Raw genomic sequence first — 14,915 nt, 5'->3', positions numbered from 1 at the left:
CAAATTAATAACACCATAAAGCAGACTCTAAAGTGCACCTCATACGTATGTATGAAGGACCTTGTGTTGAAAAACAACCCAACATATGTCTCTGGCCTTTCCGCTTAGAGCTGTTCTGATAGGCAGTGGTTAAAGACACCTTTTAACAGGCAAAACCACCACCACCACCACAAAGCCGCCCAAACAAAAACAAACCCCTAGCCCACGATCTGACTAAATTAGCAACAAGTATCCGGCAACGGCTTCTGAGTAGGAAACCAAATGGGTAGATGCTCAGCGGTCAAGGCTGAGCTGGACACAGAGGAGGGGACAGGACGACGCGGGGCAACCACCTGCCGCCTCTTTTGAGCCTCTCGGATCGGAAGTTCTCGTAGTGAAGGTCCTGGGTCACCTCCTGGAGGTCCTGCATGTGAGTGCTGAAAGAGACAAGGACACACCAGGCTGTGCCACTCGCATGGAAAAAACGCCCAACCAAGGACACACAGCACACACAGGCACTAAGACCCCAGGTTACTCGGTAAGTGGTACACAGAGCTGCTGGAACTTTGGGAGAAGGGAGTGTGGAAATGTCTGCAGAGGCATATCTCTTTGCTACCATGATAAACAACACAGACACGCCCGGCTGGGCCGAAAGGCCTCCGCCACGAGCACTGAACCTCCCTCCGCACGAGAGCACCACCAGGGGACAGAGGCAGAGGCACCGAGGTTTTAGGAGACTGTTTAGGTAAACAATGCGTGGAACAGCACAGTTTTCTAAAAGAACTTATGGAAAACATGCAATTCAAACACCTGTGATGCCTCAAGGTTAACATTTATATCAGAAAAAGCCGATCAGCGTCACCTGTGGAGAAAACCACGCGTCGCAGTACTCATCTTCTGGATGAGACAGAAACAGCATTCTGCATCTTCTAATAATCTCAGAAGACATTCCTAGTTTTGGCTCAGCTTTTTCAGATACTAAAGCACTCAGCTCTGAGACAGGATCACGACAGCCAAAGGCCTGCCTGTCCCTGGAGGGGCTGGGTGCACTTTTACACTTGAAATTACATCTGATGTAATTCGAATGCTAACTTGAACAGTATTTTTAGTGCTTAATTCACCAAAGTCCCTACACCAAGTGAGCCTATGTGGCCTGTCCAGCAATTTTCAGTTTTCCAAAATGGGCACAGACCAGCCATTCTCCGCATTCAGAATTCTGATGAAAGAGGCGTTATATTTTAGCAACACTCTTTCTTTTCGCCTCTTTATTCAAGAGCAACAGCAATGCATGTTTGTTACTAAATGTACAACTTATTTTTAGAGGAAAAAACTGTTTTTTGTAGTCAGGTCTGTTCCAGCTACTAAGAACCAACTGGAAAACCGCAAGGCTAACTGGGGCCACCTTGTGCGAGAGTCTGAGGCTGACGGGCAGCGCTAACACATTTCAGTGAGGGCTGGAGAAGGTTCTCACGGCCCCAGCGGCGAATCTGACCGTCTCCTCACCAGAGCAAGAAGTGTCCCATGTCTGGTGCAGCCACTTTTAGCATCAAAAGAGATCTTTGAGATTAGGAAGGAGAATGTATTACGTTACAGGCTCCAGAGAGGGGAGGGCTTTCTGCACCAAGCTGGGACAACCCCGCCCACACGAGCACAATGGCGCCAGCGTGGCCTGGAGGCCACGCGCACCCCCCCACTCGCAAGCTCCGCCATCCACGCCGGGCACTGCCACCGGGACCACGCGCCTTACATGAGCATCGTCCTCAGCTTCAGGAAGTCGTTGTGCTCTGGGTTCTCCACCTCCACGACGCCCCATGGGTAGAGGCGGCCTCTCACCTTCTTGCCTTTGGCTTCGATCAGCTGATTGGATCCCACCACAGAGAACGGGATACTGGCCTGGAAGGAGACACACAGGGTAGACTGGAGACTGGCTCCTCACACGAACTCAAGTTTCACTACAGACACAGGAGCGCCCGCACAGGGCGAGCACACCACTGCCAAGTGCAAGGCTCGCTTGGGATACCAACGGCACCCATTTTACTCGCAAGTGGCGGCTGTTCTCCACACGGGACAGACTGTATGCAAACCAACGAAGCCTGCAGTGAGATGTCTAAGCCTCCGGACAGCTATGCCCAAATACACGTAAAGGAAGAATACGACTGTGACCAAGGTGACCTGGGCACCCTCAGAGGCCAAGCCTCCTAGGAGTCAGCATGTTGCCAACTCTTTCCCCTTTAAATGCACCGAGTTCGGGCAACAGCAGTGGTGAAGCCCCTACCTTGAGGAGCCGAGTCTGCTCCTTAAAGTCTTCATCCTCATCTGACTCTGCATCAGGTAAGTGATAGATTTTGATGTTATGCTCTTCAATTTCATCCAGAATCTGAAAGAATGACCAAACCAGGAGCAACTGTAGCAAGCCGTGTACTACTTCAGTCAAGGCTAACGCATCACATTAGAGATATGTCAGAATCACCCCAAGGTCCATAATCATGTTGATTAAAATCATTTTCAAACAACTTTACAGACTGCTCAGAAGGTACCATGCCTGCACTCTGAGGGATCCTCTGGCCAGGATACCCACAGTCCTGCACCACCACCTTCAAGCGCACAGCATCAGACCAACAACAGTCCTGGAACAGCAGATAAAGGGAAACGACACCAAAACCAGCCTCAGGAAGGAGTCCTAAGGTAGAGAAGGGAGATGCACCCAGAGGGAAAACTCGCCTCAATGGCGTGGAGAGGAGGACTCAAGGGCTGTGTCTTGGGAATAACAAGAAGTGCTTGGAAGGCAAGCATCCAGTTGGACGAGACAAAGAACGGCAGGGGCTGGCAAGGGGACAGTTCCCTGAGTGCCCGCTGAGGCATCCAGGGGTCTGGATTTTATTCAGTAGGAAAAAAGTGGTCAGCAGTGTAACCTCACAGTGTGAACTACCAGCCGAGCAGCCGAGCAGCCTAGGGAGAAAGAGAAACTGGGCTGGAGTCAAAGTAAGCAGTCATTCACCTGTCAGTCTACTGAAAACCCAGCCCCCAAACCCCGCTGCACTCTGGGTACTCTGTCAGCTACCAGGCAGGCTGGAGCGCTGTGCACTCTCATGCCAGAACCTGGGCCTTCAAGAGAAGCACACAAGCCAAGTCAGCAGGAAGCACCCCTACTGCAAACCTGCTCCCGAATCTTCTCCTCCTTCATGCGATCTAAAGGGCCTTGCGTGGTCAAGAATCTTGGACGAACCCACCGTCCACACTAAGTTAGGATTTAAGAAAAGGCCCTCCTCCCTGCACCATCTTCCCCCTTCCCTTGCAAGCTGACCGCAGTCTGCTGAGAACTGCTCGCTCCTCAATGAGACGGAGAAGCTGAGCAGTGACCTGCACCTGCCCTGCCCTCTCCCCACTCAGGAGCAGGAAAGAGACGAGTCACAAGTAACCACACAGTTCTCAGTCTGAGTGAGCGGGAGAACTATGGGACCGTTTTCAGAGACAGGGAGAGGTGGACAGAGGTCTAGGGACAGAGGGTCTTCAGACCAGGGAGGAGGAGCACACTGACAGGCACAGGGAAGAAACCAGATAAAGAGAGGGACTGAAAAGGCCCAAGATTTCAATTCATTTCAGACTTTGAAATCGAGCCCTAAGAACTCTGGACACAGGATCAGAGATGAGTATAAAGCATTCAACTTTAACAGCTGCTCCCCTACCTGTTTGAAATTTAATGTAACAGCCTGTAAAAGGGGCAGTTCCCTGAAGTGCAAATTGCTAAAATATAAAAACGCCTAAGCTTTCAGGGGCTCTTCCAAGGGCCTGAACATTTCCTAAAAAACTGGCAGGCACGCGAGACAACAAAGCAAAAGGCTGACAAACAAGAGTACATATAACTTTAACACTCTGCTTATGGCAGGAGACATCTAGAGAAACATGAAACAACACAAAAGTCAAACCAGGTGAAATCATTTGCAACATGATAGGCAATTTCTAAAAGTGTAAGAGTATCTATAAGTCAATAAAAATGCAATAAAAAGCAGCCAGGCTCTAAAATCCAAGAGGACACACCAACAGGCTTCAAGCACCATGACAGACACTCAGACCAGCAACCGGGCAAAAGCAAACTGAAGCAAGACACCCTCTCGCCTTTCTCAGAAGCGACGGTCGCAACCCAGAGCTGCTCAGGAGGGAGGCTCACATACTGCTTTGGGGACACAAATGGTTACAAGCCTGTTTTGAGGGAAACGCAGCCCTCTTCAATTTCCTTTCTAAGAACTCGTCTGACTTACACAATTGTGAGACGGCAGATGCACACTGATGTTGACTGCACAAACACCGGTGAGGCCCGCTGCGTGCCAGCCAGGGACTGTCTGAACCACCCCCCACCCCACCCCAACCCCCACGGCCCTGGCTCCAGCTGGCTGTCCCGGTGAGCCCAACACTCACCCTTTTCTTCAGGCGCTCCCGCTCCTTCAGCGTGAGCGTGTCGGCTTTCGCAATGACAGGCACGATATTCACCTTGTTGTGTATCGCCTTCATAAACGCAACATCCAAGGGCTTCAGTCTAAAAGTCATGTTTAGGGGAAGAACAAGGAGATCACACTGACGTTTTTTCTCTCAGAACGATCTCAATTCTTATAATAAAATACGCAGTTTGGAGGAAAGTTGGAAACCCACACAGTAAAGAAGAAATCTTAATCTACACACCAGGTTTCCATGGTAAACGCTTACTTACCCGTGTCCGAAGGGAGAAATAAAGTAAAAGCAGCAGTGCACCCTGTTATCTATGATGTGCCGTCTGTTCAAACCACTCTCATCATGCAGGTACCGTTCAAACTGCTCATCGATGTAGGAGATGATTGTCTTAAAGCTGGGAGCAACACAAATACCAGTAACCATGGGATACCAGAGCAGCACTCCCTAACTTCAAAGACAACGCGTTGTTCTCTCTGGCAGGTATGATTTAATCATTCACCTGTGAGATGGCAAGAGAAAACCGACGCCTAGGTTTGGCAAGACGGAGACTTTGGGAAACTGTGCCAAGAATCATTTCCTCCAAGCACTGAAGGTGCAAAGCTGGGATGGACTAGGTTACACGGGGGCGGGGCTGAGTGACGGAAGACGGAAGGTCGGGTGGAGTGGGAGCAGAACAGGCATCAAGAACACGGGCTGCGGTGACGCCTGCGGCAGGGAGGGAGGGGGACAGCCCCGGTGACGGAGAAAGCAAGCCCCTTCCTCCTGCCTTCCTTCTGCTCCTTAGTGCTAGAAAGTCGACGCTTTCTATTTACAGGGATTAGAACCAGGAGAGTTTGTATTCTCTGCAAGGCACAGGAGACAGGCTGCTCTGACATTCTACTTCTTGATTTTTCTACTTGTGCAAGTATTGTCAACAAGCAGCCGAATACTGACACTAGGTCTTGAGCGAGCCTCTTAAAGAGATTTCATTTTCTTGCACGTGGAAAGAAGGAAGACTGTACTACAACATCTTGTCCACAGGCCACAGTCTAAATCAAGGTGCTTTATTTATGCTAGCGTTTGCTATACGGTTGGCTTTGTGATATCAGATCTCACTAAAATGCTGTGAGTGAAAAAAATACTCATTCCCTATGAAATTCCTCACTTAAAACGCCATAATTAAAATGATTTAGATTGTTTCAACGTTTGATGACACACAGCTACCCCAAACCCAGCAATCACTCACTAACAACCCCACAGGCTGAAACACACGACACAACGTAAGCAGGCGCACAGCCTCGTCCCCGGTGGGGCTCTGGGCACCCACCAGTCCCTGCAGTTGATGGCGTCCCCGTAGCCTGGCGTGTCCACCACGGTCAGCCGCAGCTTGACCCCTCGCTCTTCAATCTCAACAGTTGAAGCCTCAATTTGGACAGTTCTTTCAATTTTCTCTACAAAAGAAGCAAACTTAATAAGAGAACGTACTTAAGATTGAGCCAGTTTGCAAAAATGAGAAATTACCTATTCGTTACTTTCTTCATATTAAACAAATGACTCCGAAGCTCACTATCTCTCTCTAAGGGCAGTTCTCAGAAGGTAACATGAGGATTGTGTAAAAATGACCTCAGGGTCAGCAAGGGAAACAGGGCAGCTAAGATTAAAGGGCTGCGTGGGAGGTAAAAAATGCCAATGTTGAAAGTTATCATTTCTGTTCCTGGGACAAAAAGAACAATTAGTGAATTCATTTAGTAACTGTCCAAGGGCTGCAGTCCTGTTGTGGTGGCTCAAGTCTCAGACTGCCGTACGCACAATCCACTCACTCAACAGCCTCGCGAACCCTAGTGTCCAGTGCGGGATGCTCACACCCTAGGTGAAGAGGTCAGATGACACCTACGGTCAGAAATCTTCTATGGATGCTGGTTTTTTCAAGAGAGAATGTGTTCACTTGATCTTCCCATCAAACATATAACACAGGCAGGAACTATGACACTTTGTAGACAAAGAAAACGAGCCTGGAGGAGATGGAGCACGGCACACGTCAGAGTGTATCATCGAGCTCCAGGGGCGCCAGGCGCAGCTCACCTTTCCCCACCTGACGGAGGGTCTCCCTGTGTCTGCAGCCAAACCAAACCACACACAACACAAAGCTAAGGCACAATGTACTAACGATGCACCCTGCAGCGGTTTCGGTAGCGCTCCATGACCACAGTGTGGGAGCTTCTGTACCTGCAGCTCCAGGTATGACTCTTTCTGGGTAGAGATCCGTCAGGAAGAGGCTGTTGATGAGAGTTGATTTTCCAAGACCCGATTCGCCTTGAAATGAGAAGGAAAGTGATGTTATGACATCACGCGTGTGACGTAGTCACGTCTGTCGGGCGCTTACGGGAGGCTGGCCCCAGACTGGGGCCTCACACACACCCTCCCCTGCCCCCACGCCAGGACTCTGAATTGGGCCCCGCCCTCCCGGTCGTGCTGGTGGGGGAACACAGCTCCAAGGTCAGCAGCCGGCGTGATTAGAGTGCTGCCCAGAGCAAGGCTTCGACGGGAGTCCAGGTCTGTGAGGCTCCAGAATCTTTAAGATCACAGACACAATCTGACCTCTTCCCAAGTATGTGGAGTGGACTTGAGGAGGGCTTTTTTATTATTTGAGAAACAGAATGCACAGTAGCTTCTCAGGCATGGGCTCTGCCAACCTTTCAACTCATTCTCATTCAGAGAACTAAACACACATGTCAACAGCACCCGGCCTCCCAAACTGCGGGATCAGGCGCTGGAGCCAGAGGGGCACCCAGGACTCCCCGGTACACGACCAGTCTGCCACCTCCCCTCTGCCAACGAGGCGGCAGCAGACCCCCTGCCCTCTTCCTGCTTCACTCACAGCCCCACATCCCGCCACTGGCAGCCACCGTGTACCAGGCAACTTCCTGCTCACTTTGCTGAGTGAAATGCGACCAATTCAAGCAGCATCTATCCACTCAAGCATTTAATGAGTTAAATGTGTACAACATATTCTGAATATTTAAAGTTTAACTTCAAAGATGCAAAATATGAAAAATTAAAATTTACATTCCAAGGAAGCATGAACAGTTTGCAACATTTTACTGGAGGTCATCACCTAAGGCTGCACGTATTGGTCCGACGGTCCCTTGGGCACCTCGGTGTGACAACCCCTCCACCCCCCGCCACTAAGTCCTGCACAGCCTGTGGAAGGAGCACACATATGACTAAAAAATTACCTCTGGGGACTTCCCTGGTGGCACAGTGGTTAAGAATCCACCTGCCAATGCAGGGGACACAGGTTCAATCCCTGGTCTGGGAAGGTCCCACGAGCCGCGGAGCAACTAAGCCCGTGCGCCACAACTACTGAAGCCCGCGTGCCCAGAGCCCAACCTCCACAAGAGAAGCCACTGCGATGAGATGCCTGCGTTCCGCAACAAAGAGTAACCCCCGCTCACCGCAACTAGAGAAAGCCCGCACAGAAACGAAGACCCAACATAGCCGATAAATAAATAAATAAAAATAAATTAAAAAAATAAAAAAATAAAAACTATCTCTAGGAAAAACAAGAACAAAAGACAATCTGAAATTTGTAAACATATACAATTAGGACTGCATTTTAAGTAGACTGCAATTTTCATAGATGAAAAGCCACATTAAAAGCACAAAACTAGAATCACACATTGAACATGTCCAAATATAAAAGGATAGAATATGACTAAATACACACTATCCTGGCAAGTTATCCTTTCAATACAGTGTCCAGCAACACTCTTTAACACACTCACTGCACTTGCAGGGGACTCTACCTGTCCTCTCCGAGTGCCTGGCACAGGTGCAGGTGTGAAGACATGACAAAAAACAGGACGGTGAGCCCCCGCTCCCATGGAGCTTTGCGTTCCAGCAGGGGAAGATGAAAGACAGGCAGACAAAGCCCCTCCGCCACTGACTGAGTGGTGAGAGCTGTGAACAACACAGCTGAACATGGATGGAGGCCTGAAAGACAGCTGAGCAAAGGCGTCTGAGTGGATTCTAAATTATGAACCTAAACCTTAAGGATATAAGCGATTATTTTACTTGGACTACCTTTTGGGTAATGTACAAATAATCTACTTACTAACTCAGAACACGATGCCACCCTTGGGTTGAATTTCTGAGCACACCAACCTTTGCTCTGTTCTAATACTTTCTTCCACTAACATCTCTATCCTGACTGGGAGTTTCCCAAATAGGTTCCTTTTTTAAAAAAATTAAGTAATTTATTGACTGCATTGAGTCTTCGTTGCTGTGTGCAGGCGTTCTCTAGTTGTGGAGAGGCGGGGCTACTCTTTGTTGCAGTGCAAGGGCTTCTCATTGTGGTGGCTTCTCTTGTTGCAGAGCATGGGCTCCAGGTGCATGGGCTTCGGTAGTTGTGGCACATGGGCTCAGTCGTTGTGACTCATGGGCTCAGGGGCTCCAAGTCACATGGGATCTTCCCAGACCAGGGCTCGAACCCGTGTGCCCAGCATTGGCAGGCAGATTCTTAACCACTGCGCCACCAGGGAAGCCCCCAAATAGGTTCCTTTAGATGGGAGAAACGACACGCCTAAGGAGGGATGGACCAGTGTAAATCCTTCACCATTCAAATGCTGTAACACAGAGCAAAGAGCACGCCCTCTCCGCGGAGCCTGGCTGCCCGCGCTCAGCATGGTCAGCTTCTGAGCTTGGTTGGTGCTGCTGCCCCCGACGGCAGCCCTCTCCTCTGCAGTGCTCTGCCGTGTGGACACAACACAACTTGCTGCTAGACAGACACCTGCGCTACGTCCAGAGAAGCGGCGTGGAGCACTCACACAGGCTGCGCCATGCCATCCCTCCTCTCGGGTAAATACCTAGGAGGGAGCTGCTGAGTCCCAGGGTGCGCGTGCACTGGTAAGGAAGTCCACACGCTGCCTCCTCACCAGCAAGGAGGCAAGTTCTGCGGCTCCACTGCTAACACGTGCCCTGCCGGCCTCCAGCGCTTCGGCCAGTCTGACAGGGGTGCAGGGCTGGCCAGTTGTGGTCTTAGTGTGAGTTTCTCTGATGACTAAAGAGGAGGACACCATCGCGTGTTTACCACCCTTCTGTTCATCTCCTGTGAAACGTCTGTTCCAATCTTTTGACCCTTTTTGTAATTGGGTCATGGGTGTTCTTACTGAACCGGTGTAAGTTTTTATATTCAAGATATAAGTCCTGGGTCACATATGCTACGATACGAGTACTGTCTCACTGGTGCCTTTTGAAGAAAGTAAACCTTGAGTGAAGCACAGTGTATTCTCTTCTCTGGTGCTTCGCGTTCTTCATGTCCTAAGCAATCTGTGTACTCCCAAGTCATAAACATTTTTAAAGCAATTTTCTCATACACTTTTTATAGCTTTCCAATTAGGTCAACAATCCATTTTGAGTTAACTGTTGATGTTCAGTGTGAAGGAGGGGTTGGAGTTCATTTTTTCCAAACAATTAAGCAGTTGTGACAGCACTAGCTGTAGAAAGACTAACCTTCTCCCAAGCGGAGTTACCTTTGCATTTCTGTCAGAAATCAGCTGACCATATATATGTGATCTGGGCTGTTCTTGTATTCAGTTGATCTCTATGTCTGCCTTAAACACTGCTGAGGACTCTGCTGGAAATCAGATTCTTCTGTCATACTCTAGGCCCTCTGCATGTACATGTACACTTTAGAATCAGATTGTGAATTCCTGTTTTTCAAAAGTCTGCTGTGATCTTGACAGGAATTTAACAGACTCTATGGGTCAATTTGGGGAGGGAGGACATCTGGAGAGCCCCACTCCAGGAGTGGGTGAGTTCTCACAACTCCGCCTGCTTTTCTTTGGTTTCTCTCACCAGTGTTTTGAAGTTTTCAGTGTAGGTCTGGCACACATTTTGTTAAATTATCCCTAGGCAGTAGGCACCTTTTATATTACTGTAAATGGTACTGTCTTCTAAAAGGATTTTATTATTGTAATTGCTTTTGATATTATATTTCTAAGTTCATTTTTAAATTACTTGTTGGTAATACGTAGAAATAAAATTGATTTCTGTATACTAACCAGAACCTCCAGTACTGTTAAACTTTACTTATTCAGTCTAGTAGCTCTGTAGTTTTCTTATGATTTTAACATACACAAATCATGTCATTTGCAATTAAGGAGATTTTACTTCTTTCTCTCAGTTTTTCATGAGTAAGAGTAATGCTAACTATACGTACTTCCCCGAGAACCAAAGTGATTGATTTCCAACGTTAAACCACACATTCCTGAGATCAACCCCACTTGTTTAGAATGTACAGTCAGTCTTGCTATGACACATGCTTTGAAACAGACAACTTGTTCTAACACAACTTATATATCAGAGAACAATTTCAGCATAATACAAATTTTGCATTTACTTGTGTGTGATTTCACTGGTGAGAAACCAGTCCACCCAGCAGAATCAAGCCACAAAGGAACACTCCCAAGGCACACACTGCAGCTACCAGCTGACATATTACAAGCCCCAGGCACTCAGCTCCAGTGTCCCAACTGTCCACCCCTCCACAGACAGCCCTCCTTCCACAACCTCACAATAACACACAAGCAAGTAGATCATTCATTTGTAAATAAGCTTGATCCTCTTTTTTTGAAAAAACATGCATTTATTTATTGGCCACATTGGGTCTTTGTTGCTGTGCACGGGCTTTCTCTAGTTGCAGGGAGCAGGGGATACTCTTCCTTGTGGTGCACGGGCTTCTCACTGTGGTGGCTTCTCTTGTTGTGGAGCACAGGCTCTAGGCGCTCGGGCTTTGGTAATTGCAGTGCATGGGCTCAGTAGTTGTGGCTCGTGGGCTCTAGAGCGCAGGCTCAGTAGTTATGGTGCACAGACTTAGTTGCTCTGCAGCATGTGGGATCTTCCTGGACCAGAGATCGAACCTGTGTCCCTTGCACTGGCAGGCGGATTCTTAACCACTGTGCCACCAGGGAAGTCCAAGCTTGATCCTTTCAAGGTTCATTTATAAGCTTTGTCAGGGAGGGTTTAGAACAGCCTATATGTGAGTTTAACCCTATTCCTGAGCAAGGACTTTCCTGAATGTCATGGATGTTCAGGAAGATTTCTCCCCTGGCTGGCTGGAATTCCAACGTCCCCTTGACCCCCTTCCAGCCGTCCAACTCCATGCAGTCTCCTTCCTGGTGGTTCTATTGTGGCTGGCTTCACAGAGGCTCCCTCCCCACATGCAGGTTACTGTTCAGCCATGGTGCCAAAGGAAACCCCCGCAGATGTGTGGAGTCCGTGCTCTCCTCTGGAACTCTGCCTGCTACCTCAGCTTCCCTGAACTGTGGTCTCACTCTTCAGCCAAGACTAACTGTGCTCTGCTAGATTTACTCCTCCCTGGGGAAATGGCAGGTGAATGGCAGAAAGCTGGAATACCTTTACAGTTTATCTCATTTTTTCCCTTCTCCCAAGGATCAAAGTCCTGCCTTGCCTGTTCAATGTCCTAAAAGGGCTGTTTCATATAACTTGCCCAGCCTTCTGCTCATTCACACTAGGAGGACTAGTCTGGTACAGTCATTTCAGGGTTCGGCAAACTGCGGTGCTCCGGCAAATCCAGCCCCCTACATTGTGAACAAAACAGAGCTTCCCTGGACAGCTGGGCCTGTTTCCTCATGTGTCGTCTATGGCTGTTTCCAATGACAAGAGTTGGAGCTGAACAGCTGCACCAAAAGCTCTAAGGCTCATAAAGCCTGAAATATTTACTATCTGACCCTTTACAGAAAGAGTTTGTCAACCCTGCGTTATCCTATGAGGGCCAGGAGTAGAAGTAACTGTCTGGATTGAATGCTCTAATGAAGTAGCCGTGTGACAGACGGCTGCATTTCTCTCTTCTACCAGGAACCTGCATGTGCTCCTGAAACATGTCACCATTCGCCTCTCTGGGCCTGGGGTACCACAGCTGCTTCACTTCAGCTTTGTGAATTGTTATCCCAGGAAACAATCACTTGTCCCACTCATGCATGACCACCCATCCAGCTTTTCCACTGGTGACCTCAGCATTTGGGGAGAATTTTGCAATTACCGAGAATGAAATAAAATGTGATATGGGGAACAGAACTAACAGTTCATCAGTTAAGTTTGTTATGGACATGCTGAAACAACATGTATGCTATAATCCATAATAAACTATATCTGATACAACAGAAAGAAATTTCAGGTAACCACTCAATTTCAAAGGACTTAAAGTACTCATTTTAAAATACATGTGTAATAAGGATTGTTCCTTGTCTGAAATACATCCACCACAAAAAGTTGAACAGTCATTTTTATGAGTATTACATAAACACGCTTCTAGTTAAATATAAATATAGGTTATCTTTAAAGTGTAACAGTTACTGTAAAATTCAGAAGCCTAAACCAACAACAAACATTTATCATCTCATGGACTCTTTGGGTCAGGAGTTTGGGAGTGTCTAAGGTGGACGGTTCTGGCTTGAGGGTCCCTCTGTGGTAACAGCGATGTCAGCCAGGATGGTGATCACCAGCAGGCTTAACGGCGGCCGGAGGACATTTCTGAGATGGGTCACTTACATGGCTATGGCAGGTCTCAGTGCCTTGCCCTGTGGGACTTCTCTACGAGGTGCTGCGTGTCCCCCAGAGAGACTGGTTCAAGAGAACACAAGATGCAGGCCACAACGTCATGACCCAGTCCCCGGGACACACACCTTCATCTCCGCACCGTCCTACTGGCTACACGAGGAAGCCCTGCTCAGAGTGGGAGGGGCTAGAAAGCGGCATGGACACTGGGTGGAAGGATGGGGGGCCAGCTGTGATACGCGCAAACACGTGCACTACATACAAACGAGGAAATGACAGGAAAATTATAATTATGCACTTCAGCCGAATTTTCTGAAGATTTTTTTTTTCTTCAAATTCCCAAGTTATTGGATCCTGTCAACAAAGGAATCTTCCCTGTGACATTATAGGCCATGCTATCACACTCCACAGGCTGGGAAAGGGAGATACCCACATATTTAATAACTTGAGGATACAAGTTAATTTCTTACCGACCACCATTAGTGTGAATTCAAAACCTTTTTTCACTGATTTTCGATGAACTTGATTGGGAAGATTTGCAAATCCAACATAGCCAGGGGTTTCTGGATTTATAAACTGAGCTGGTTGTTGCTAAAAAAAGAATAAACAAATACCTTATTGGTTGCTTTTAAGATAGTATTAAACCTGTGACAAATATAGATATCATTAGTTCTCACAAATCAAAAAAGTGTACACATAAATCAATAGTTCCAAAAAGTCACTGCTATCAGAAAAATGATGGTATTCACTTAAAAACATTTTAAAAAGAAAAACCAATCTAGTATCATTTCATGCCTACATGCTGACCTAATATAACATTTCTGTTAAACAAGCAATACAGAAAAGATACATGTTTAATTCATCTTAGTACAATTTCAAACCTTGACTTGAAAAATTGTCTGTAGGGTTAAAGGAAAATCAGTCAAACTTACAAGTAAGGCCACAACGGACAGTGGTTTCATTCAACAAACTTAGCTAAAGAACAGCTGCCAACAGCAGAGACTTCAGTATCAGGCATGGTGCACTTGTGAAAAGCAGCCAGGAAATGGTCGCGACTCTTGCTGTGTTCCTAGCTGTGTGGGACCGACCCCCCGAGGGCGAAGCAGGCCACGCAGGGTGGGATGCTGAGAATGCAGCTTCACAGACCAAGAGAAAGAGGCTGCGTGAGAACGGGACACAGCTGATGCAGCTGAGGCGTCCACTTTCCTTGACAGATGGGCCTCTGACTCGAGGAGAGTCAATAAAACTGTGGAATCAAGGCTGTGGCATATGCAAAATGGGAAGAAACAAAACAGATGCTGCGATAGATTTATTAGATGTAAGAGGTAAGATTTAGAATAGCATTTCCTTTAAGATTACCTCTGGTAAATACATATTCACGTGTGTACACACCGGTGTAGAGAACAGGCGCAGAATGCTACAAGCGGTTAATGGAGCACTAACTGAATAAGGGAACTATGGCTAATTTTTATTCTCTTGTTCACTTATCAAAGTTCCACACTGATACTTGTACAAACAGCAAAAGTTACTGTGACGATTGTGCATCACAGTAACAGACACCCAAAGACTTAAAAATAAAAGGCAAAGAGAAATAATAACCTTGCAACCTTAACCACAAGTTCTGCTTTTCTCAGTAGGTCTTTTAGAACCGATTCCTTTCAGGGCTCTGGGCTAATCTGCAAGGGCTGACGCAGCCAAGTTATCAAGTCTGAGACCCCATCAGCGTCACCATGAAGACCATCGTGACTGTAAAGCTATGATGTGACTGGCCGGCCAGGCACCGCTTGCAGAGGCTAAATGAGTCGTCATCAAAGCTTTTAGAAACAGACTGAATCTGAAAGAAGAACGCTCCAAGCTTTCAGAATGACAGTTACATTACAACTCTGCCTTAATGAATCAAATACCAGTTATGTTAAAAATAATGAATCATACAA

General features: G+C 47.5%; 1 protein-coding gene across 3 annotated transcripts in view; it reads right to left on the bottom strand.

The window, feature by feature from the left end:
• Positions 1-14,915, bottom strand: part of SEPTIN2 (septin 2) — a 29,948-nt gene that overhangs the window by 6,553 nt on the left and 8,480 nt on the right. For all 3 annotated transcript variants that reach the window (XM_057744130.1, XM_057744128.1, XM_057744129.1), the window contains exons 3-10: positions 13,452-13,572; positions 6,631-6,717; positions 5,732-5,855; positions 4,685-4,819; positions 4,396-4,513; positions 2,255-2,356; positions 1,727-1,872; positions 333-416 (exon numbers count right to left, since the gene is read on the bottom strand). In XM_057744130.1, the coding sequence (XP_057600113.1) occupies positions 333-416; positions 1,727-1,872; positions 2,255-2,356; positions 4,396-4,513; positions 4,685-4,819; positions 5,732-5,855; positions 6,631-6,717; positions 13,452-13,572 (917 nt within the window). The remainder of the gene's footprint in view (positions 1-332; positions 417-1,726; positions 1,873-2,254; positions 2,357-4,395; positions 4,514-4,684; positions 4,820-5,731; positions 5,856-6,630; positions 6,718-13,451; positions 13,573-14,915) is intronic.

Source organism: Hippopotamus amphibius, chromosome 8 (genome assembly GCF_030028045.1).
Source record: "Hippopotamus amphibius kiboko isolate mHipAmp2 chromosome 8, mHipAmp2.hap2, whole genome shotgun sequence".
Classification (NCBI taxonomy): domain Eukaryota; kingdom Metazoa; phylum Chordata; class Mammalia; order Artiodactyla; family Hippopotamidae; genus Hippopotamus; species Hippopotamus amphibius.
This window is presented reverse-complemented; position numbering and strand designations above follow the sequence as displayed.